Here is a 24210-nt window from a genome sequence, read left to right as displayed (position 1 = left end):
ACACCTTACCTCTAGTGCCACCATGCCGGCCCCGATAAGGAGCATTTAATGGTTGAATTCATTATAGCTCTTGGCAGTATAGAATGCTATTTGTATGTAGAATGTTCTGAAACCTGTCAAATGAACTATGAAACCCTCCCAAAGTGTGCATTATTTGCATTCAGCATAGATTATACTGATAATCCTTTGAAGAATTCAAAAATTATTGAGCCCAATCGAACCTGATTCAAGCCTAACAGCCTGTTGTGCCCAGAGCTCTACAAATTTGCATGTCCCAGGTGCTCAGTGGAAAGCTGGGATCAATGATATTTCATCTCAGACTAACCCTGCCAACAACAGCCACCATAATACCCAGCCCAAAAAAGCTGTATTTCACCCATCTCATATACTTCAAGGGCTTCTGAGAGCCCTCAAGGGCTCACTTTTGTGCAAAACTATCTCAAGAAAGTCTCTGCCAGAAAAATGAGTTCCACCTCAGTCTGTCCTGGAGATCATCACAAAGCAAGAGTAGATAGAAAGGCTCTTGCCCTGAGAGATAGCACAGCGGCGTTTGCCTTGCAAGCAGCCGATCTAGGACCAAAGGTGGTTGGTTCGAATCCCAGTGTCCCATATGGTTCCCCGTGCCTTCCAGGAGCTATTTCTGAGCAGACAGCCAGGAGTAACCCCTGAGCACCGCAGGGTGTGGCCCAAAAAACAAAAAAAAAAAAAGAAAGAAAGAAAGGCAAGATAGGCATGCATAGAGGATTGATAGTGTAAGCAATATCTCAGGTTAACACCTGGATATTCCAGAATCCGAAGCTCTACAGTAAGCATCTAAAAACTTTAAGTACAAAGGAAAAATAGCATTTTAGATGCTCGAAAAGACAGGGACATAAATCCTAGTAAGTCCTAAAATTCAACAAAATGTTTAATCCTAATCCAGAAGGCCCTTAAGACAACATTCCCAAGGATATAAATGGAAAAGAATTTGAAAGGAACATCAAAGAAAAAATGATGTAGAATATTAAAAAATTCATACAAATGGGTCTAAATAAACTAAAACTAGCGGCCAACGTTTGATCATCATAACTAAATGATCTCTCGGCATTGCAGGAATGATGCCTCAGTATGAAATCAAGAGTATTATTTGAGTATTATGAGTAGAAGTAACAAAAGAACTGACATGAACAAGAGCAATAATTAAAAATGGAACATGAGGATATAAGAAGATTGCTGTAACCTCTTATTAATATCTGAACAATGCTTCTTATCTAAGAATGAAAAAGGGTTTCTTGAAATGATGAAGACCCTGTGAACATGGTTGTAATGACCACAAAAATTTATATTCAGTATATAAACCTATCTGAAAAAGGACTAGCAGGGTTTAAGAGGACCAATTTCAACATTCAAAGAAGTTCTATTGTGGGGAAAAAGGCTATTGTGGCAATAGAGCATTACACTCTACACAGAAATCTGCTGGGAATGATGTGCCATCAGCAAGAGATGATCAGCAAATGGCTCAAATTATGGTTCTATATTTTTAGCAATACAACACTTTTTAAAATAAAGATATATACAATTTATATACATATTGCACATATAATAAATTCCAGTTTATAAGTAAGCATAACTATTATCTGTACTGACATCAAAATTTGTGAGACAATGTCACAATTTTCCCTTTATTATGGTGGTGTGGAAAAGACCCTGCATTATCTCAGCAGCATGCCTCTATATGTAAAGATCTCTTTCAGTAAAGTGCTTAAAAAAGTCAGCCATTTACATTTACAATTTGAGATTGAAAGCACCAGGAGACTGAATAAAAGAAAAATCTCCTTACTGGAGAAGAGGAAAGATCCTGAAGGGAAAAGAAATACACACACACACACACACACACACACACACACACACACACACACACACACACAGGAAAATAAACACATACACACACACACACACACACAGGAAAATAAACACATACACACACACACACACACACACACACACACACACACACACACACACACACACACTGTTTGCAGAAGGTGAAATAAAGCAAATCTTCTTTCTGATCCAGCAAAATGCAAGGTCTCTCCTGCAGTCAAGAAAAACAACCACCACTTCAAATTCCCTGATTTTGGGACAAGGGATCCAGTTCAGCAAGATAGCATTTGCCTTGCCTGTGTCAGGAGGAAAGGGGAGAGCAGAGAAGAGGAGGGAAAGAAAGGGAACTCCCTGTTTCCTCCAATAAATGTTTATCCAAAACAGCTCCTACCAACTTCTTTCTTTACTCTAACAAAAGAATATGCCTCTCTGTTTCCAGACCTGCCCAGGGTCTGCCTTAATGTACATGGTCCAAATTGTAGTTTTATTATTCTTGAACAGAATCAATTTTGTTGGCTTCGTTGTTTTAAAGATTAACATTACCTTCCATCAGAAGAGTTCAAATAAGGTGACCTTTTTAAAAAAAAAACAGTTACCTATCAAGGTGCCACTGCAAGTTTCTAACTTTGTTTAACTTGCCTAACTTGCCTGGGTGGATGGACCATGTCATCTTTCTTCCTGCTTTGTAGCTGGAGCTCAATCTACTATCCATTTTTAATTCCCAATGATTCCTTTATACAGACGAAATATGCCACCCTATAAAAGTATCACACTTGTACACTGCTATCAGTGTGACTATTTGTATAATTATCTCCCCACAGAACAGTAAACTATTTAAAGAGCACAGATAAATTGACTACATTTTTTAATCTTTAGGTGCTAATATTTTGAGTATTCAGTCAAAAGCCATCTGATTTAATCTCAAACAGAAAAAGAGGTTTGTAGTTCTTCGTAAGAAAGTCAGTAAATTATTCTGCAATTTTATTTTTTGGTCACACATGGTTTAACATAGTTATGCCCTAAAGGCACTCACACAGAAATCATGAACTCCATACAGTTTTTGGAGCCATTTTCCTAGCCTCATCAGAGTTCCTCTTTGTCCCTTTTTAAAATGTTTCTGAAGAATTGCATTCTTGTCATCTCATTAGAACATCCTTATGTATTTACATATGTAAGACATATGTAAATATAAATATATATATTTACATAAGAAAATCTAAGTTCCAAGAAAAGTAACAAAAGATAAAGATCTGGGGCCGCCAAAAGACACATGAAAAAATGCTCCACATCACTAATCATCAGGGAGATGCAAATCAAAACAACGATGAGATACCACCTCACACCACAGAGAATGGCACACATCACAAAGAACGAGAATAAACAGTGTTGGCGGGGATGTGGAGAGAAAGGAACTCTTATCCACTGCTGCTGGGAATGCCGTCTAGTTCAACCTTTATGGAAAGCAATATGGAGATTCCTCCAAAAACTAGAAATCGAGCTCCCATATGATCCAGCTATACCACTCCTAGGAATATACCCTAGGAACACAAAAATACAATACAAAAACCCCTTCCTTACACCTATATTCATTGCAGCACTATTTACCATAGCAAGACTCTGAAAACAACCAAGATGCCCTTCAACAGACAAATGTCTAAAGAAACTGTGGTACATATACACAATGGAATATTATGCAGCTGTCAGGAGAGATGAAGTCATGAAATTTTCCTATACATGGATGTACACGGAATCTATTATGCTGAGTGAAATAAGTCAGAGAGAGAGAGAGAAAAACGCAGAATTTTCTCACTCATCTATGGGTTTTAAGAAAAATGAAAGACATTCTTGCAATAATAATTTTCAGACACAAAAGAGAAAAGAGCTGGAAGTTCCAGCTCACCTCAGGAAGCTCACCACAAAGAGTGATGAGTTTAGTTAGAGAAATAACTACATTTTGAACTGTCCTAATAATGAGAATGTATGAGGGAAATAGAAAGCCTGTCTAGAGTACAGGTGGGGGTCGGGTGGGGAGGAGGAATATTTGGGACATTGGTGATGGGAATGTTGCACTGGTGATGGGTGGTGTTCTTTACATGACTGAAACCCAAACACAATCATGTATGTAATCAAGGTGTTTAAATAAAAAAAAAAAAAGATCTGGGGCCTCATATTGTCTGTGGGCTGGGGCACATGCTTTACATGTAGGAGGCTTGGGCTTAGTAGATGGTCCCATATGTCCCCTCAACACTGACAGGTCCACCCACACCCTATACTTCAAAAAATTAAAAGTCCTTAACAATGCAAAATAAAATCTTGCTTACAGTAAGTTAGGTAGTAGGCAGTAAGTTAACAATAATTATTTTGCTTGATCATTAATTTGAAATTTAAGTCAATTTAAAAACATAAACCTTCACATGGAAAAACATTATGAAACAAAGGAAAAGAAATAGTCTTTTGAAGGAATATACTTTTGTACTTGTTTTGCTCCAATTTCCGCTACATAGATTGCTCCTGTTTTCCCACTGACATCTACGAGATGAGGTAAAACCTGATCTGCTAGTTGGATTGTGCTGATCACAGAACAGTTGCCAATATTTCCCACTGGTGGTGCTGGCACGAATAAGAGCTTGCTAAGATTCAGTTGGGCTATAACCAAGTACATTCCATCAGGAGTAAATCTAAAGAGAGAGCATATCAAAAATCAATTCAGAAAATGTAGACGCTTATTTTTCAATAATTTTATACCCAAAGTGCTAACAACAGTGAGCAAATACTTGTAAGAAGTTTCTTTTAAGAACTATAATGTGATCTGATTTTATTTATGAGAAAATATATTTGTGATTATAGACATAAACAAAAACAGGGTGTTTTTTTTTTAACTTTCAGTCTTAAAAATAAAATTTGAAGAGAAATGCAGAGAAGCTCAAGCAAATTTCATCTCTGATGCTTGGATCCCACCATGTACTTGGTCTGTTTAATCACCTCACTCTCTTCTCTGCATGTTTCCTCCCACCCCTGCCCACTTAGAATCAACCATATTTTAAACTTAGAGTGGCCTTTTTAAAGGGAACCACATTAACCAAATAAAAAAGCATTTTTGTTTGTTTCTTTTTTGTTTTAGAGCAGTGCTCAAACCCCTGGCAGTGCTCAGGGGTTACTCCTGGCAGGCTCAGGTGACCATATGGGATGTTGTTGATAGAACCCGACTTGGCTGCATGTAAGGCAAATACCCTACTCACTGTACTATCAATCTGGCCCCAAAAAAGGCATTTTAATGTCAAAATAAACAACTACCTGACTGAAGATGGTCCTTCTTCTGTGAAACAATTTGTCCATTCACCTAACCACTCACCAGTGGTTTTGTCAAACACCTGAATTCTTTTATTTCCCCGGTCAGCAACCCATACCTGTGAAAAATAAAAAAAAATGTTGATTGCTTTGGAAAAAAATATTTGTTTTCTTTAGTTTTGCATATGCTATCTCACCTAATACAATGGGACCCCAAAAGTTTTAAAGCCCTACTCTTAGACAGATAACTAAAGTTTAGAAAGATTGTAACTTTTGGGGAAGATGGTGTATGCGTTGGGTTTTTGGGTCATAGCCAGCCGTGTTCAGGGAACCATTTTGAAATCCCTACGGAAAATTTCTTTTCCTTTATCAAACAAAAAAATTTTATTAACTAAATTACTTTGAGATAGTTACAAAGTTGCTCACAATGAGTTTCAAGCATACACTGTTCCAACTTCCATCCCTTCAACAGTGCACATTTCCCATCACCAATATCACCAGTTTCAAACCATCTTGTTACCTCTTCTTCCCACATAGCCTGCCTCTAAAGCAGACATTTTCTTCTCTCTCTCTCTCTCTCTCTCTCTCTCTCTCTCTCTCTCTCTCTCTCTCTCTCTCTCTCTCTCTCTCTCACACACACACACACACACACACACACACACACACACACACAATCTTCTTTAACTTTTAGGCACTATGAGTTTAAATACTATTACTTTGCTACTGAATGAGTATCATTTTCCATCCTTTCAGCACCCAGTTTTTATCTAAAGTGATTATTTTCAAGGAACAATTTCTTTAAGGATATCCTGGCTGTATCTTTACTGATGGGTATTGAGTTGTGGTAGTCACTGATTTAACTCCAATCAAAAAAATAAAATCTCATTGTAAAAGGCTGTTGATTTTGGGGCCGTAAAGAAAGAACAGTGGGTAGGGCACTTGCCTTGCATGCAGCAGATCCAAGTTCAATCCCTAGCGTCCTGTACAGTCTCTAGCACCTGCCAGGACTGATTCCTGAGCCAAGAGCCAGGAGTATCCCTTAACTGTCACCAAGTAAAACCCCAAAACAAAAAAAAAAAAGGATGTTGATCTCTAAATTTCTCAAGATATTTTTCTGATCTCTAACTTTTTACTAAGGATAGCTGTCTTTAAAAAGTTTAGATATTGGGGGGCCGGCGAGGTGGCGCTAGAGGTAAGGTGTCTGCCTTGCAAGCGCTAGCCAAGGAAGGACCGCGGTTCGATCCCCCGGCATCCCATATGGTCCCCCCAAGCCAGGGGCAATTTCTGAGCACTTAGCCAGGAGTAACCCCTGAGCATCAAAAAGGTGTGGCCCCAAAAAACAAAACAAAAAAAAAAGTTTAGATATTGAGCCGGAGAGATAGCACAGTGATAGGGCGTTTGCCGTGCATGCAGCTGACCCAGGACTTATAGTGGTTTGATTTTTGGTATCCTATATGGCCCCCTGAGCCTGCCAGGGGTGATTTCTGAGCTCAGAGCCAGGAGTAACCCCTTAGCATCGCCAAGCGTAACCCAAAAACCAAAAAATAAATAAAATAAAAATAAAGAGTTTAGATATTATTTCTTTGCTCAATGGCAAAAAAGATACCTTAGACTGGGCCCTGAAGAACACTGTATATTGTTAGTATTATCTGTGTTACTCAAAGAATTTTGATTGTGAGAAATCTTCTTTAAGTAAAAGTTTAACTTTGAAATTAACTGAATGGCTGAAGTGTTCATTTACAAGAATCCCAACTTTCAAAGTTACATGGTCAGCTATCTTGCTATGAGGTATTTGAAGATTTAATGACACTTCTACGAAGATTTTATCACAAAGCACTCTCAGTCAATATAGGTTGTCAAATCATAAATAGAACGTTGTTTCCAGGGGCCACAGATATAGCATGGAGGTAAGGCATTTGCCTTTCATGCAGAAGGATGGTGGTTCAAATCCCGGCATCCCATAGGGTCCCGTGTGCCTGCCAGGAGTGATTTCTGAGTATAGAGCCAGGAGTAACCCCTGAGCGCTGTTGGGTGTGACCCAAAATAAATAAATAAATAAATAATAAATAAATAAAAAAAATAGAAGAAGGTTGTTTCCATAGAATAGATGCAGAAGTGAAAAAGGACAACAATATGGAGTCATGAAAATCTGATGCATCCACTGTGCTCCAAGAAATTTAGTCACTTAACAAACATGTATTAGATGAACATTAGGTGGCAAAGATACTAAGTCCCATGACACTAAGAGAGTATTAAACTCATGATGCCTACACTCTCCTAGGGAAAATAATTAAATGACTTTATTAGAACATGACAGCTGCTACAATCAAGTAGCAACAGCTACTATAGGAAAGCAAAATGAAAAATAAAATAACATTTTGGGAAAAGAAAACTGACTATAACAGGGTAAGAACAAATATGATTAAATGTATATAAAAGGGGTGAAAAACTGATAAATAAATAGGTCAGCAAAAAACTGATTGAAAATTGGTTAAAGCTCTCTGCTCACCAGATAAAGTAGAACTGATGAGAATAAAAAAAGTCTAGGTGCAAGGTCAAATCAAAATGGATCAAGGACCTTGATATCAGACTTGAAACCATAAAGTATATAGAGGAAAAACACATGCAGAACTCTTCATGACACTGAAGATAAAGGTATATTCAAGGATGAGCCACCACTGACCAAACAAATAGAAGCAAAGATAAATGGAACTAAATTAAATTAAGAATCCAAGGAAATGAGGACCAGAATAAAAAGACCACCCACAGAATGAATAGACATTTCTTTAAGGAAAAAAATACAAATGGCCAAAAGATACATGGAAAAGTGCTCCACATCATTAATCACCAGGGAGATGCAAATCAAAATTACAATGAAATATCATCTCACTCCATAGAGACAGGTACATATCACAAAGAAGAACAACCAGTGTTAGTATGAATATGGGGAGAGATGAACTCTTTATTCACTGCTGGTGGGAATGTTGATTGCTCCAGCCTTTTTGGAAAGCAATATGTACATTCCTCAAAAAAACTAGAATTGGCCTTCCATCTGACCCAGCAATACCACGCTTAGGAATATACCCTGGGGACCCAAAAACACAGTGCAGAAAAAGTATATGCATTCCCATGTTCATTGCAGCACTATTCACAATTTCCAGAATCTGGAAACAACCGAAGTGTCCAAGAATAGATCAGTGGATAAAGAAAAGGTGGTGCATCTACACAAGGGCATATCCACACCATGGAATATCCACAAAGATATATCTATGCAGCTGTTAGGGAAAAATGAAGTTGTGAAATTTGATTATACATGGATGGATATAGAGAATATTATGCTGAGCAAAATGAGTCAGAGGGAGACAGATAATACATAAAATGATTGCACTCATTTGTGGGACTAAAAAAAGGTAGTATGGTAATACCCTCAAAAATAGAGATGAGGACAAGAAATCTTGCCATAAATAGCAGGGGGGCGGACAAGTAAGACTGCGAAGGAACCATTATGAGAATAATACTTGGAAATGATAACTCTGGACAAGAACTGGGTGCTGAAAGGAAGTAAAGTGATATGCATTATATCCCTTCAGTAACAATACTGCAAATCAGTGTCTAACAGCAGAAAAAAAATGGCGATTTGGGAGAGAAGAAAAATGTCATAGAGGCAGGAAAGGATGGCCAGGGGGAGGGTGGGAAGCAAATTAGGACATTGGTGGTAGGAAATGTGCACTGATGAAAATGCTGGGCATTGTATAACTGAAACTCAATCATAAACTTTTTCTCATGGTGATTCAAAATAAAAAGCAAAAAACAGTCTAGGTGTCTTTTTCAAGCTTCTAACATTAGCCTCTCTCATATACCAGTCATACACATATTCTATAATCAACTTAATTCTAGAATTATAAGTATATTCAAACACGCATGATAGTTTTCCTAAGAGGAAAAGGCATTTTTTCCTCTCAAGGTAACTTCTATGTATCTTATGTCTCGTTATTTGTTTTCTCTACCCTTTAACTGACACACAAAATTTTGCTTTGTTATAAATATTTGGGAACTCACTTCATAACAGATTCAAACATCCATAAAAAAAATACCTGCACTTGCCTAGACCAGCAAGATATTCACATCATCTAACATTTGTATCAGCTAAGCAGGCATGCATGTGTATATCCAAGATCTACATATGCATGTTCAAACACACACTCAAGACTTCTCTTTACACATATCTTCACATATACAGTCCAAAGCACAATAACACTGTGTTTTTACCCGACCAGCTGAATCAACTGTGACACTATGAGGTATGTTGAACTTGGTAGGTTCTGTTCCATTTTCTCCATGCAGCCAAAGCGTCATGAAATCTAAAGGGAGAAATACAAGTGGTTAGAATATGAAATAGCACATGCATTTACATATTGTACCATTAAGTTGCAGACAAACAACTAGATGTCCCAGTAGTTTGTATATTCATCTTCTCACTTTTTATTCCACCCTTCCCTTTTGGAGCATGCTCAGTGATCAATGGGTCTATGGGTAGTGGGGTACTCACAGTGATACTGGCCTGATAGTTCAGAACTAGGAACCAGAGAATCAATGTTCCTCAGGCCCTCAACTACAAAAGACAGTGGGTATTGCTTTGGAAGCCACATGGTATCAGAGATAGAGCCAGGGTATCCCTGCGTGCAAAGCAGGTGCTCCTGGACTCTATGCTATCTTCTTTCATTTTATAATACGTATGCTTGACCAAACACACACACACACACACACACACACACACACACACACACACACACACACACACACACACACACACCTGGCATTTAATCTTCTTTAATGATTCTCTCCACTCAAATGTTCCATCACTAGAAATCACTCTTTAGGGGTGATGCCATTCTCTCCCTCATATTGGTTCTCCTTCCCAACTTGTTACTTAGTATCACCATTCCTTTGATCACTCACAAACCTCTCTATCTGGAAATGTAATCCTATTTAGAAATAGGGACTTGTGGGGCCGGAGAGATAGCATGGAGGTAGGGCATTTGCTATTATATCAATTTACTATGTAGTTAATGAATATAGTGATAATATTTAAAGGAGTTTAAAATGGGGAAAATGCAAAGATTCAAAGAAATTCTAGGAAGAGAAAAACCAAATTTAGAACACATTTGAATAGGGATATTTATTCTTGTGGCTGCTGTTGCAAACTTATTTAAAACAAACTTATTTAAAACAAAAAGTAATTTAAAGTTTTAGAAATCATTCTCTGGCTGGAGATATAGCACAAAGGTAAGGCAGTTCAATTTCTGGCATCCCATATGGTCCCCTGAACCTACCAGGGCGATTTCTGAGCATAGAGCCAGGAGAAACCCCTGAGCATTCCTGGTGTGACCCAACCCGACACACACACACACACACACACATACACACACACACACACACACACACACACACACACACACACACACACACACACACACACACACACAGAGCTATTAGATGGTTGCTGGAAGAGGTCAGGACAAATTTATACTTAGTACCTCGGCAGGGAGAATGATTTCTTTTTTGGGGGAAGGCCCACACCCAGAGGCAGCGCTCAGTGGTTACTCCTGGCTCTGTGCTCAGAAATCGCTCCTGGCAAGCACAGGAGGACCATATGGGATGCCAGAAATTGAACTGCCTTACCTTTATTATTATTCATTAACTACATAGTAAATTGATATAATAGCCTCCAAATGAAAAAAATTTCTGAAAATATATCTTAAGATAGCATTGACCCTGTAAAAACTTTACTTCTATATATCAATTTCATAGAGGCTTGAAAGATAGTACAGAAGTTTAAGCCTTGCTTAAAAGTAGCAGAACAATATCTGATATAATCCTGAGCACAGCCAGGAGTGATTCTGAGCACATACCCAGGAATAAGTTCTGAGCACCACCAGGTGTGGCCCCCAAATAAACAACAAAAATCATTTTCCTATAAAAAAAATTTCAAAAACTCTAAGACTACTTTCCTAGAAGCCTGCTAATCACCTTCTGCAGATCCTATGAGATGAAATTTCATGAAGATTCTTATTGCACTTCCCTTTTACCATCAAACAACTTACTTAAACTCCTGATCCACTTCAACCAGCCAAAGGTTTCTCTTTTTCTTACTGTACTTTAACAACCAAAACTAGTGAACAATGTCCAGCTGTTATTCAGTCTGTGGTAAATGAAAGTATATACCTTGAATACTATGAAAGATGTAGAGCAGGGAGCATAATTTAAAAAAATAAATCTCATAAAAAGTTTATTTCAGAGGCTGCCTGAGTCCTGAGATGTCAGGTCCTAATGGTCTCTCTCTTAACTAGGTCGGAAACAATTTATTCCTTAAGTCCAGTATAAATTCTCAGACTGGGGCTGGAGAGATAGCATGGAGGTAAGGCATTTGCCCTGCATGCAGAAGGACGGTGGTTCGAATCCCGGCATCCCATATGGTCCCCCGAGCCTGCCAGGAGGGATTTCTGAGCATAGAGACAGGAGTAACCCCTGAGCGTTGCCAGGTGTGACCCAAAAACCAAATAAATAAATAAATAAATAATTTCTCACACTTCTCTGATTCGCTTCAGAGTAAATACCAAGCCTTGGGTGAATAATAGACTATTGTCATAACTATCATTAATGGCTAGTTTCCTAGTACTATAGTTGAGTTATTTATATACAGCATAATTTATTTTTTCTGGTTTTTTTTTTTTTTTTTTTTGGTTTTCAGGCCACACCCGGCGGTGTTCAGGGGTTACTCCTGGCTCCATGCTCAGAAATTGCTCCTGGCAGGCCCGGGGGACCATATGGGACACTGGGATTTGAACCAACCACCTTTGGTCCTGGATCAGCTGCTTGCAAGGCAAACACCACTGTGCTATCTCTCCGGGCCCATTTTTTTCTGTTTTTGAGCCATAACCGGCTGTTCTTATATAACATTATAGAATTAGCATTCTTTAATGACATAATATCCGTATATCAGAGCAAAATCAAGCCATGTAACTTTGGACAATTTGATCAATCTATTATTCAATCCTCCAATACCATGCATAATAATGTTATATAATATTATGCAATTATGGGCCCGGAGAGATAGCACAGCGGCGTTTGTCTTGCAAGCAACCGATCCAGGACCAAAGGTGGTTGGTTCAAATCCCCGTGTCCCATATGGTCCCCCATGTCTGCTAGGGGCTATTTCTGAGCAGACAGCCAGGAGTAACCCCTGAGCAACGTCGGGTGTGGCCCAAAAACCAAAAAAAATAAATAAATAAATTATGCAATTATATTATATTCTTATTTCATACAGAAAAATCAAGCCATGTACCTTGTGATAACTTGATCAATCTGTTATTCAGTCCTCCATCTCCATCCACAATGTAGATATCTCCAGAGTACTCAACAAATAATTCTGCAGGATTGTCAAACTGCAAGGGATTCAAACTGGTGCCTTTTTTACCTGGGGTACCCAAGACTTGAACAAGATCACCAAATGAATTATATTTTTTGACAGTATGACCATAGGATCCTATAAAGACAGACATGTACATGTTATAATGTAAATCTATATAGTAAGTTACATTTTTCAAGTAAGCTAAAAAATTATATAAATCAGCCATAAAAAGTTAACACCTTAGGTCCTGGATCGGCTGCTTTCAAGGCAAACACCGCTGTGCTATCTCTCCAGCCCCCAAGTATAGTATTTTTTAAAAGTCAGGAACCAGAGTGATAGTACAGTTGGTGGGCATTCACCTTGCACATGGCCAACCAGGGTTCAATCTCCAGCAACCAATATGGCCCCAGATAACCAAGAGGAGCCCCAGAGGTTAGAGCTAAGAGAAAACCAGGAGGACAGCTGAGTCTGACCCCAAAACAACAAAACTATATGAATTCATGAATGGCATGGATTAAAACTGTAAAAGCTTTTAAAAATGAACTAAAAAAATAAGAAATGACATTTTATTACAGATTAGATGATCTATATTTATTTTGTCTGCTTGTTTGTTTCTGGGACATAGCCAGTTGTGCTCACAGAATACTCCTGGCTCTCACTCAGAATTCACTCATGGTAGGCTCGGGAGACCATATAGGATGCCAGGGATAGAACCTTGGCCGGCTTCATGCAGAGCAAACACCCTACTTTCTCTACACTCTGTGTAAGTTAGTCAGCTTTAGCCCAAGATTTTTTTTCCTGATTTCTCTTATCTAAAATACAGCTTGAAATAAAGGAAATGTCAGCTAAAGCCCAGAAATCTTTAAAGCTCTGATAACAGATGTTAGGTAAAGAAACTTCTTACAAAAAAAACCAAAATCTTATCAATTCTAAAATGATATCTTTCCTGTCCAGTACTGGAAAATCTATCTCTATGAGCCAAATTCGTTCTAAATTCCTGAGATAATGCCAGGTTATCTCTGTTATTATGCTATAAATTACAAGCACATGACAATAGACATCTCTAAAATCTTATCTCCAGAGTTGTATATTAACTCTTTTCACCATATGTTACTAAAACATTTGATGGAAGCAAGTCTTCAAACATGCTGCAGTCAGTGAAATTTCAGAACATTAATGCTAGCTAGCAGCTTCTGCAAACCGTGCACAGTGAGCAATAAAGCAATTAGGATTTTTTTTGGGGGGAGCATATGGAATATTGGTGACTGAACCTGGGTCAGCTGCTTGAAAGACAATCACCCTGCCTACAGTATTATCTCTCGAGCCCTGCAGTTAGGATTTCTTAATCACAACTCTTCTGAAAAAAAACTGGTAAAGGGACAACTAATAAAGGAAATAATAAATCAAGAAGAAAGAATTCCATATCACATTAACTTTAGAAAATGCCATTTTTACCTGAATTCACAGAAAGGCTTAGAATTTCTTTGGGTTTTTTTTTGTTTTGTTTTGTTTTGGTTTGGCTTGGTTTTTTTGGTTCTTGGGTCACACCTGGCAGTGCTCAGGGATTACTCCTGGCAGGCTCAGTGGTCCATATGGGATGCCAGGATTCAAACCACCAACCTTCTGTATGCAAGGCAAACACTTTACCTCCACGCTATCTCTCAGGCCCCAGAAAGGCTTAGAATTTCTTAATGTGAGAAGAACTATAGACTTTCTAGGAGGAACTCTCCCATCTCTCTCACACACGCACACCCACACACGTTTGCACTAAGCACACACATGTTTTATTTATGATTTGAGGGCCATGCCCTGAAATATTCTGGGGCTACTACTGGAGATACTTAGTGAATCACGTGCAGTGCTGAGGATGGCAGTCAAAAAGTCATTATTAATTTCAGCCTACATGTTACATTATCTGATACATAAACACAATATACTTATAAACAAGCAGCAATTTCCTAATTCTTAAAAAATTATGATTAGTGTAGGCAAATCTGATTTCAGAATATCAATAACATGTACATATACTTGATTTCTTGCAAGGACCTTTAAAAGATATGATAACACTTACCACTTCCTACATCCGTGATCCAGACAGACTGTTCATGTGGTGTACCGACTGCAAAGATACCGTGAGGTGCATCAACTGTGTGATTCCAGGACCTCAGAAAATAGCCCTCCTCTGTGAACACAAGTACCTTCTGGATGTCATCCCCTCGCTGATGGAAAATATAAAAATAATTGCTTATGCAGGACTAAAATCTATTTTAAGGAAGTAACTGATTTAAAACTGATATAGGAGGAAAATAGCAGGGTAAGATTAGAGAAAATGGTCTCAAAAGAAAACTATTGAGAATAGGTACATGCAACCAGGATAGACAGAGGATAATATTTTCAAACTTTCTGCTTTTCCCTGGATCCTTTATCTTTTCACCTTTCCTGTCTTAAACTCAAAGGGAAGGGTTCACCCATACCTGTAGAATATAAAAAGAGGTGGTTTTCCGCCTTTCCCTGCCTTTTATTTAAAGATAACCCATGTCCCCAGCTTTCTAATCTTTCTTGTACTTGCCTTCTATTGCTTTTCTTTCTGTCCTTTTCCTCAAATAATTTCTACTGAATTTGGCCACCTGGTCTCCGACCTTTAGCTTTCAGTCTTGGCTGCCCAAGGTCAAGAACTGAGCACAGAATAACAGAATCTTGGTGAAGGAAAATGAAAAGCTGATAGAAAACTTTAGCAATGAATGTTTTAAAAAAGAAATTTCAGGCTCCTTTTTTTTTTTTTTTTTTCATTGGGGGCCGGAGAGATAGCATGGAGGTAAGGCGTTTGCCTCTCATGCAGGAGGTCATCGGTTCGAATCCCGGCGTCCCATATATGGTCCTCCCGTGCCTGCCAGGAGCAATTTCTGAGCCTGGAGCCACGAATAACCCCTGAGCACTGCCGGGTGTGACCCAAAAACCACAAAAAAAAAAAAAAAAAAAAAAAAAGAAATTTCAGGACAGACAGGTAGTACAGCAGAGAGGACCCTGGTTTTGCATACAGCCCACATAAATTAGATCCCAGCACCACATATACTCGGCCTCCCAGAGTCCAGCCTGGAGTGATCCCTAAATCAGAGCCAGACACAGCACTGGGTATGGCTTAAATACCCACTCCCTTCCCCCAAATTCAAATCTAACATTATCATTCAAAACTAAAATATTTAAAAGCAACTCAAAAAGCAAATTCTCCAGTTGTCAGAAATATAAGCATAAATTACCTAACAGAGTGAAACAAAATTGTTTCCTCCCTGTTTTGAGTGAACATTGAGCTAACATTCAACAAAATATCTAAAATATCCCAAATATCAAATGATCTAACTAGTTTCACAAAATATTCACTTAATGGGTAACTGCTTATATAGAGACACACAGAGTTGTTGTTCAATTCATGAACCATTCACTAAACCCACGGAACTGTATTCTTGCGCTCATAAATCGGATTTTGTTTTGTTTTGAAATCCCAATTTCACTTACCTGGGCAACGTAAACCAAACCATTCAAAGAGTCCACGGCAACACAGAAAGTTGTTCCAGTAAAGTATCCTGGATATTTTGGCCAAGTCAGATCCAACTGGTAAAGAATTTTCTCACTTTTCCAGGAAACTTGGAAAACAAAGCTTCTTAAGACCTTCAATAAAAACAAAGACAAAGTTTACTTTGCCTAGATTTTAAAGTATGTCTTGACCCCAGAAAAATGAGGTTTGCTGGACTGAACTACAAAGAAATGAACTTAAAGGCCGATTAAGATGAGGGTAGAGATATAATACAGAGGAGTGGGCCCCTGCTTTGCAAGCAGTCGACAGGGGTTCAATTCCCGGTAGCCCATAAGGCCCACCAGCCCACCAAGAGTGATCCCTGAGTGCAGAATAAAGAATATAGTTAAGCCTTGAGAACAGCCGTCTATGGCCCCAAAACCAGGAAGGAAATAAGAAATCCGATATATGCATGCATATATATGTATGTATTCCACGAATGAACAGAAAAATTACTACAGAAATAAATTGAGCCGAAAGAAAGGAAAATAGCACGCATAAAATGCAAAGTGTCACATATTTTAACACTAAAAACAAGGCAAAAAGTTTGGTCTGAGGCCATTTTTGAGACCAGTCAGTGAGGGTAGTCACTGTCCCACCACCCAACGGAGGCACAACCCGAAAGCCATTTCCTCACTACTCAACTCACAGGAGAGCGACAAAACAGAGAATGCAAAATCAAAACTGCAAGAAAAAAGCCGGTGCCGGTGGCGAAGACCCAAAATCTTGCCATAATATACTAGACAGCCGAGAGTCTACTGGAAAGTTGCAACAGTACTAGGTTCTTTGCTGCATAGAACGTGGCCCCTAGAATCCCCGACAGTAGTTCCGCATCTCCAGCACCCCGACTCTGGAAGTTAAAAAAAAAAGTATGAATCAAACAATCAGGTGACAGAAATCAGAAGTGGGGTTGCCAGACGGAGGGTGGCTAGGGCCCCGCCACAGCACAGTCACATGCTTCAAATCCAACCATTGAACCTTCTTCCCAGGCCCGAGGGGTGGTCCAGGCTGCTGGTCCAGGGCCAGCCAAAATAACGGTGACTGCAGATATGCCTTAACTCCGGGAGGTTGATTTTTCTTAATTCGGACGAAACAACCAAACTATATCACACAAAATACAAGAAATTTGGTGCGTCGTCTTGAAAAAAAATATGTTAAGACTCGGGGATGGATTATCTGTCGCTTCCAAAACTCAGACATAAAGGCAAAACACTTAGACAGCAACGTTCCCACATCAGGACCCTTCCCTGGCCTTAAAGGCAAGCGCTGCCTTAACTGGGCAGCGTAGAATTTGGGGGTCATTCAGGCGCGACGAACTCCGTGGAAGGTCCCTCCCAGTCGGCGGAGGGGCCGTCGTAGGGCTCCAGACGGCAAGGGCACGTGGTGCTGTCGCTGTGCGGTAGTCACGAGCCCCCTTCCCCGAGCGAGTGCCCCGCTGCTAAACCCGGCTTCGGGTGCATCCCGGCTGCCGGCCGCGCTCCCGGAAGCCGTGGCTGCTGGTAACAAAGAGCCTGCCAGGCCCCGCCGCTGTCGGCACGACGGGGCCCACAAGTCCCGCGTTCTCGCTGGGCGGGAGGGAGCCCGCGCCGGGCCATGAAGCCAAGTTCGCGGCGGTGAGAGACGGCGGCCGGCGGCCGGGACGCTGGGTTGGACCAGAAGGCCGGCGCCTCTCTGCTGGCCGTTTGCAAAGCTTGGGTGGCAGGTGCTTCAGCTCTGCTTGCTCCAGCTGCTTGAACCCTGAGTTCCTCTGCAGGAATCGGAGGACCGAACTCTAACCCCCGCCCAAGGCATCTTGAAGCTTTTGTGTCCAGAAACCAGGGGGGGAAAGCCTGAGGGGGAATTAATTGTTTCCAATAAAAGTTTTTCTAAGTCTCCTTTTTTTTTAAGCATTTTTTTTGCAAGCGCTTGAAGTACTCTACCTCTTAGTATCCTTTTTATTTTTCGAGACTCTTTTTCCCTCCATCACTGTAAATTATTATTTTTGCTCGGAGCAGACGAGGGATGCGTGTTTTGTAAATCGTGTGTGTGTGTGAACCACGTCGAGATTGGTCGGCAAGATGGACAAAAAGTCCTTTGAAATGGTGCTGGATGAAATTAGAAAGGTAAATCCCACTGGATTTTTTTTTAAAGGGAACTATGCTTCTCACAGTTCATTCATTCTTTTTGGCGGGACTCCTTGCAAGATTGCTCCGAAGTCGGGGGTCGTGGGCTAGGAAATGTATTCATTCCCATTTCAGTAAATGATTTAGGAGTTTAGGACTGGATAGAGTTCACGTTGCAAACTGCAATTTAGTGGGAACGCTCAAGTTTGGGAGTAAGTAAACAGTTTGCTTTCCTGAGCTGACTCCGACAAATCTTATTTTAGTGGTTTTGTAGAAGTCATTTTTAACATTTGGGTTTGTTTCCTCATCTTTAGTAACCCTGGCAGAAACTATGTACTTTCTTTAGTGTTAACTACTGACACGTTTTTCTTATCTCAGAGCCCAAAGTGTTGGTTCCTAAATTAGTTAAAGATAAGAACTCTAGTGGCCTGGGTTTGTACTCTAAGAAATGAGTTGTAATAACTTGAATTTCAGAGCTATTCTCTGGCTTTCCAAATTTTGCTTTATTTTGGGGGGCTATTGGAGAGAAACTATTCTCCCCTCCCCCATAATTAACATGAAAGGCTACATTTTTGTAAAGTAGTTTTGAGCCTCTGGGATCAACCGGAGAGTTTTTGACTAGCTTCAGGTAGTAGCATTATCCCATTCTTACTGCTAATACTGAAAACCTCTCGGAATTTCGAGCAGTTGTTTGCCTATTTATATGCTTTTAAGACCCTTGACTTATGGGTAAATAAATGTTTCCTTAAGCTCAGTTGCTTTATAAAATTGTTAATAAAATTGCCCGTGGGTTTCTTCATTCTTGTAGGAAAAGTTTTCGCTGTTTTCATCTTTATAAAGTTTAGCATCTTATTCAAATAGGTACCAATTTTCCCTCAATTTCCTTGCATCTGTGTAAACTCTGATCAATCAGGATAGATGTTTTTGTTTCTCGTTTATGTTTTTTACAGTTTATAGTTCTGCAAGAATACTGTTGCAGTAGAACCTTATGGGAGGTTAGGGTAGAGGGGTTGTTTATTGGGGGTTTTTTGTTGCTTGTTTTTTTTTGTTGTTGTTTTGTTTTGTATTTGGCAACACCTGGCAGTGCTCAGGAGTTATTCCTGACATCACACCTGACAGTGCTGAGGGGACCGGATGCAATGCTGGACTTCAAGCCTGGTTGGCAGCTCACAAGGCAAACACCCTATATATACTTTAGTTCCGGTCCAGTGGGACCTTGTTTCACCAGTGCAGTTGTTATTTATGAGGAGGATCAAAATCGGACTTCTATCTCCCTCCCATATCAAATCTCAGTTCTCCACTAGCTTTTATCACACCAACCACACTGAGCTTCCTTCCATAAACATTTCAAACTATAGGTAGTTCTTCTTCAGAATCTTTTTCTCCCTTATTATTATTCTCCCTTATTCCTCATCCTAAATCTTCATTAATATGGTTGGTTGTTCAGGGGCCGCGAATGGTGGCGAAAGCAGTAGGGCATTTGCCTTGCACGCGCTAACCAAGGACGGACAACGGTTCTATCCCTCAGCATCCTATATGGTCCCCCTAGCCAGGAGCGTATAGCTAGGAGTAACCCCTGAGCGTCTCCGGATGTGTCCCCCCCAAAAAATGGTTGTTCAGTTCATTCAATTTTTTGTTTGTTTTGGGGGCACACTTGGAGTGTTCAGGGGTTACTCCTGGCTCTGCATTCAGAATCGCTCCTGGAGGAACGGGGGACCATACAGGATGCTGTGATTCAAACCACCATCCTTCCTGAGTTGGCTGCGTGCAAACAAGGCAAACGCCCTACAGCTGTGCTCTCTCCGGCCCTCAATTTATTTTTATGTCAAAAATAAAAGCTGACTCCATTAAAATTGTTTAAAGTTATATACAAAGTAGTCGCGGAAATAATTTTAAAATGAAAATTATTTTGCATGTCTGGCTTAATTTTATATGTAATGAATGCTATAATTTTAAGGTAATTTCAACTTTTGCAAATTCCATTTGTTCAATTAAGATTTGCAATAGGATAAGTAACTTTCCAAAGATATTTTTAATTTGGTATAGTAAGTTCAACAAATATTTTAACTACTATTGTTGAAAAGATAGTTTGTGTTCAGGAACATTTTATTTTAATTTTTTGTTTGTTTTTGTTTTCTATCATTTAATACAAGAAAGACATCACTAAGAGAAATAGAACGGTAAAGGGAAAAGAGGGTAAAAGGCAGTACTGAACTTTCTTTTTTATTTTTTAACTACATTAAATATATACTAATGATATAAATATGCAATTTGATTATAGTTAACACTGTTGGATGATGTATATGAAAATTAAGAGGATGCATCTTAAGAGTTCTTAGCACAAGAAGACTTTCACTGGCTCTCCCTTGCCTCATCTGTATGAGATGATACTTAACTGTATAAAACTCATCTGTATGAATGAAACATATTGATTGCACTAAACCTTTTGTGATATATGCACTCTAAACTTGTAGTTGTGTATGTACCATTTTTATATCTCAGTAAAACAGGAGTATTCACTATGAAAGTATATTGTGTAGAATGGTCTTTTAAACACACTGTCCCCTTTAATGAAAACTAAACTACTGAATATTTTTCTAATTGACTGGTTACAGTATTTTTTACCTAGCAGATAAATGTGGAGCATTATCATTGTTGATAATAAAATAGTTCTGGGAGTTTTAGTGATGGTTTTTACAGATAACTAGTTACCAAACTATGATGTTTAGTCTTGTGTTTACATCTCCAAATCCAGCAAATAGTTAAAAAGACATGTGTGATTTTAGTTAACTGTACTAGAGCTAAGTCATAGACTTCTGAATTTCCCATTGACAAATCCAATGTGAAAAAGTAATTTTTTCCTTAATATATATCAGATGTCAAAATCACGGTTGATCATTTGATTCCTCATAGAAATCTTGATGTGGATTTCAATTAATGAGTGTGGAGGCACTCGGAGTAATTAAAATGCCTTTTAGTTATTGAAAAGAGAGATTGCTCAATTGCTTAGAGCTCATGCTTTGCATGCAAGAGACCCAGGTTCAGTCCCCAGACCTCAGTAACATCCTGAGCAGTGCCAGGAGTGAGCCCTGAAGCTGAGCAGTTGTAACCCTTGATCATTCCTGGTGTTTTCCTTCACACTCCACAACACCCTCCTTGTGGGTCCCTTGGGTTCACTTATCCTCTAGAAATGCTCTACCAGAATTTAGTCTTGTCACCTAGGGCTTAGTAAGTGCTCAATGAAAAATTGATGTGAGGTGACTGATGCTCTTAATCCTCTTTAATATGACTAGTTCAGATGTTGGGATGTTCTAAGACTAATTATATGTAACAGGGGTTCTATGTTCATGATTATTATTAATGTTAAGTCTTCATTACTAAAATTGTCATTCCTCTACAAAAGTGAGTTGAGAGGTCCAAGAGTTTTTCCTGCTGTTTCAATGTATTCCTTCCAGGCACAACCAGGAAAGGTAGAGTATTAGTCACCATGGTGATTAAAGTTGTCTCTGCTGAGACAAATGAAGGTCTGCCTCTTGAGTTGCTTTGAAAATTTTGATGTAAGCATATTACTGTTCTACCATATTAATACTGCTTTTCTATTTTTTTAGGCTGTTTTGACAGAGTATAAATTAAAAGCAATTGAATATGTACATGGATATTTCTCTAGTCAACAGGTATTACTCAGTATGTTTTTTCTTTTCTACAATGTTCTAATTAATGTCTATTGACCTACTCCAGTTCAGATTTGTTTTTAGTTTTGCTGTAATTTTTCAGGAATTTATCATTTAGGAACATCCACTCTCATCACCAAATCTTTTTATAAAAATTTTAAAATGCAATGTCAAAGTAGTCTTCAGAGTGTTTATCATTCTGGGCATATGGTATAAATTTATAAACTTCAAATGGTAAAAAACACCAATTGGTATAGTATTTGTGTCAATAACTGTAAAATGTATTACATATTGTGAAAGAAAATTTAAACAAATGGTGAAATATGTTCTCATAGGAAGCCATGTTAAAACATTAGCAATGAACAGAAAAATGCAATCTCAAAATAAGTAGTTTTTCTAGCTTTTAGTAACTTTTAGTAACTTTTAATTACTAAATCACCATGAGATACCGTTTAAAAGTTGATAATTGAGTTTCAGTTATACAATGTTTCAGTACCCATTTCTTCAACAGTATTCATTTTCAACTACCAATTACACCTAGCAACTAATTTTTAAGCATGGTAGTTTAGTGAAAACTTAGCCAATGTTAGGGAATAGTTTGCTAATATTTGAAAATGTGGGGGAGGCAGAGCGATAATACAGCAGAGAGCAGTAATACAGCAGGTCAGGCATTTGATCTAGATTTGATCCCCAGCATCCCATATGGTCCCTAGAACCTTATAGGAGCAATTTCTGAGCACAGAGCCATGAGTAACCTGAGTGTCACTGGGTGTGGCTACAAAACAAAACAGAAAAATCAAACAATTGTGTGCACACACATAGGCCAGATTTCTAAGAGGCTTTTTTTTTTCACATATACTTGTTACATATATGCTAAATCTCTGAGGGACACCCAGAAAATAATTACTAGAGAAATTGAACAAATTGTATCTGGAGAATGGTTTTGAAAGCAGGTTCAGTTGTGGGAGGGTAGACTCAATGAATGTATTGACTGAATTACTAAATGCTTCAACTTTTTTATTTATATCTGAAGACTTAAAAAATTTAAACTTAAATAACTTTCCTGCCTAGTAACTAATTCTACTTAGTAAATTCCCGAAAGCTAACATTTGCATGTTCTACTGCATATTTAATCTGTTTTTCTATTACCCCATTGCTTTGCTTTTCAAAAATCACCTTATGCTTTTTGTTTTTGTTTTTGGGCCATACCTGGCGGTGCTCAGGGGTTATTCCTGGCTATCTGCTCAGAAATAGCTCCTGGCAGGCATGGGGGACCATATGGGACGCCGGGATTCGAACCAACCACCTTAGGTCCTGGATTGGCTGCTTGCAAGGCAAATGCCGCTGTGCTATCTCTCCGGCACCTATGCTTTTTAAAATTAAGTGCTTTTTAAAAGATTTATAGTTCCTCATGATTGATAAGGTTTTTGTTGTTGTTGTTGTTGTTTTGGTTTTATGGTTTTTGGTCCAGTTTTGTAGAAACATTTCTTTAGTTTTTGTTCCATTTTGGAAATGTCATTTATTAAATTCATTGTGACCTAAGCCTGCTTGTTTTAGTCAAGATTTGTCTTCCTATGTTAGACTTAATGTGTAAAAGTTTCATGGTTGTTAAAGTACACCAAAGTATTCACTATATAGTAAAAACATTATCCTCCGGGCCCGGAGAGATAGCACAGCGGCGTTTGCCTTGCAAGCAGCTGATCCAGGACCAAAGGTGGTTGGTTCGAATCCCGGTGTCCCATATGGTCCCCCGTGCCTGCCAGAAGCTATTTCTGAGCAGACAGCCAGGAGTAACCCCCTGAGCACAGCCGGGTGTGCCCCCCCCCAAAAAAAAAAAAAAAAACAAAAAAAACATTATCTTCCAAAAGTAAAGACATATACTCTTATCAGATCATCTACTTAGCTTTATTTTTGACATATATCTCTATATGGAAAAAATGGGTATTTCTTTTTTCTCTTCTTTATAAACCATTCCAATAACTTTGCTGAGTTATTGAGACCATAACTCATTTTCAGAGATTCCCAAAAATTAACTAACACAGATTTTAACCTTTCCTCCTTTTTTTTTTTTTAATATCCTTTACTTATTCCCTTAAAATTCTTTGGTTTTGTGTCTTTCGTTTGCTTTTGGTTTTTGGGTCATACCTAGGAATGCTTGGTGATTACTCCTGGATCTGCACTCAGGAATTACTCCTGCCATACCAAATGGTATGCTGTTGATTGAACCCTGGTCAAACAGGTGCAAGAGAAACACTGTGCCCACTGTACTATCCCCTCCTTCTTCCCTTTAAGTTCTTTAGTGGT

The 24210-nt window shown here is 38.8% G+C and overlaps 2 protein-coding genes across 2 annotated transcripts in view; one reads left to right on the top strand and one right to left on the bottom strand.

The window, feature by feature from the left end:
- Nucleotides 1-4031: 4031 nt before the first annotated feature.
- NHLRC3 (NHL repeat containing 3) lies at nucleotides 4032-16969 on the bottom strand. The gene is made up of 7 exons (XM_049778818.1): nucleotides 16783-16969; nucleotides 16076-16228; nucleotides 14634-14781; nucleotides 12497-12697; nucleotides 9421-9512; nucleotides 5158-5270; nucleotides 4032-4541 (listed from the first exon to the last, which is right to left on the bottom strand). The coding sequence occupies exons 1-7, from the start codon at nucleotides 16864-16866 to the stop codon at nucleotides 4289-4291; spliced, it is 1044 nt and encodes a 347-aa protein (XP_049634775.1). The 5' UTR covers nucleotides 16867-16969; the 3' UTR covers nucleotides 4032-4288.
- A 1060-nt stretch (nucleotides 16970-18029) lies between these two features.
- PROSER1 (proline and serine rich 1) overlaps nucleotides 18030-24210 on the top strand; it is a 36706-nt gene continuing 30525 nt past the window's right edge. Inside the window, exons 1-2 of the mRNA XM_049778761.1 lie at nucleotides 18030-18235; nucleotides 21844-21909. Of these exons, the coding sequence (XP_049634718.1) occupies nucleotides 18191-18235; nucleotides 21844-21909 (111 nt within the window). The 5' untranslated portion in view covers nucleotides 18030-18190. The remainder of the gene's footprint in view (nucleotides 18236-21843; nucleotides 21910-24210) is intronic.

This window comes from Suncus etruscus, chromosome 8, assembly GCF_024139225.1.
Source record: "Suncus etruscus isolate mSunEtr1 chromosome 8, mSunEtr1.pri.cur, whole genome shotgun sequence".
In the NCBI taxonomy this organism is placed as follows: Eukaryota; Metazoa; Chordata; class Mammalia; order Eulipotyphla; family Soricidae; genus Suncus; species Suncus etruscus.
Note: the sequence above shows the minus strand (reverse complement) of the source record. Positions and strands in the feature narration are given on the sequence as shown.

What these genes read in the sequence shown, in the direction of transcription:
- NHLRC3 (XM_049778818.1), bottom strand. Translation starts at nt 16,866, where the DNA reads ATGGCAAGATTTTGGGTCTTCGCCACCGGCACCGGCTTTTTTCTTGCA. An exon ending in GTTTGGTTTACGTTGCCCAG is followed by an intron (nt 14,782 to 16,075) that starts GTAAGTGAAATT and finishes ATTTTCCATCAG; the next exon opens with CGAGGGGATGACATCCAGAA. An exon ending in ATTGATCAAGTTATCACAAG is followed by an intron (nt 9,513 to 12,496) that starts GTACATGGCTTG and finishes TTCTCCCTTTAG; the next exon opens with ATTTCATGACGCTTTGGCTG.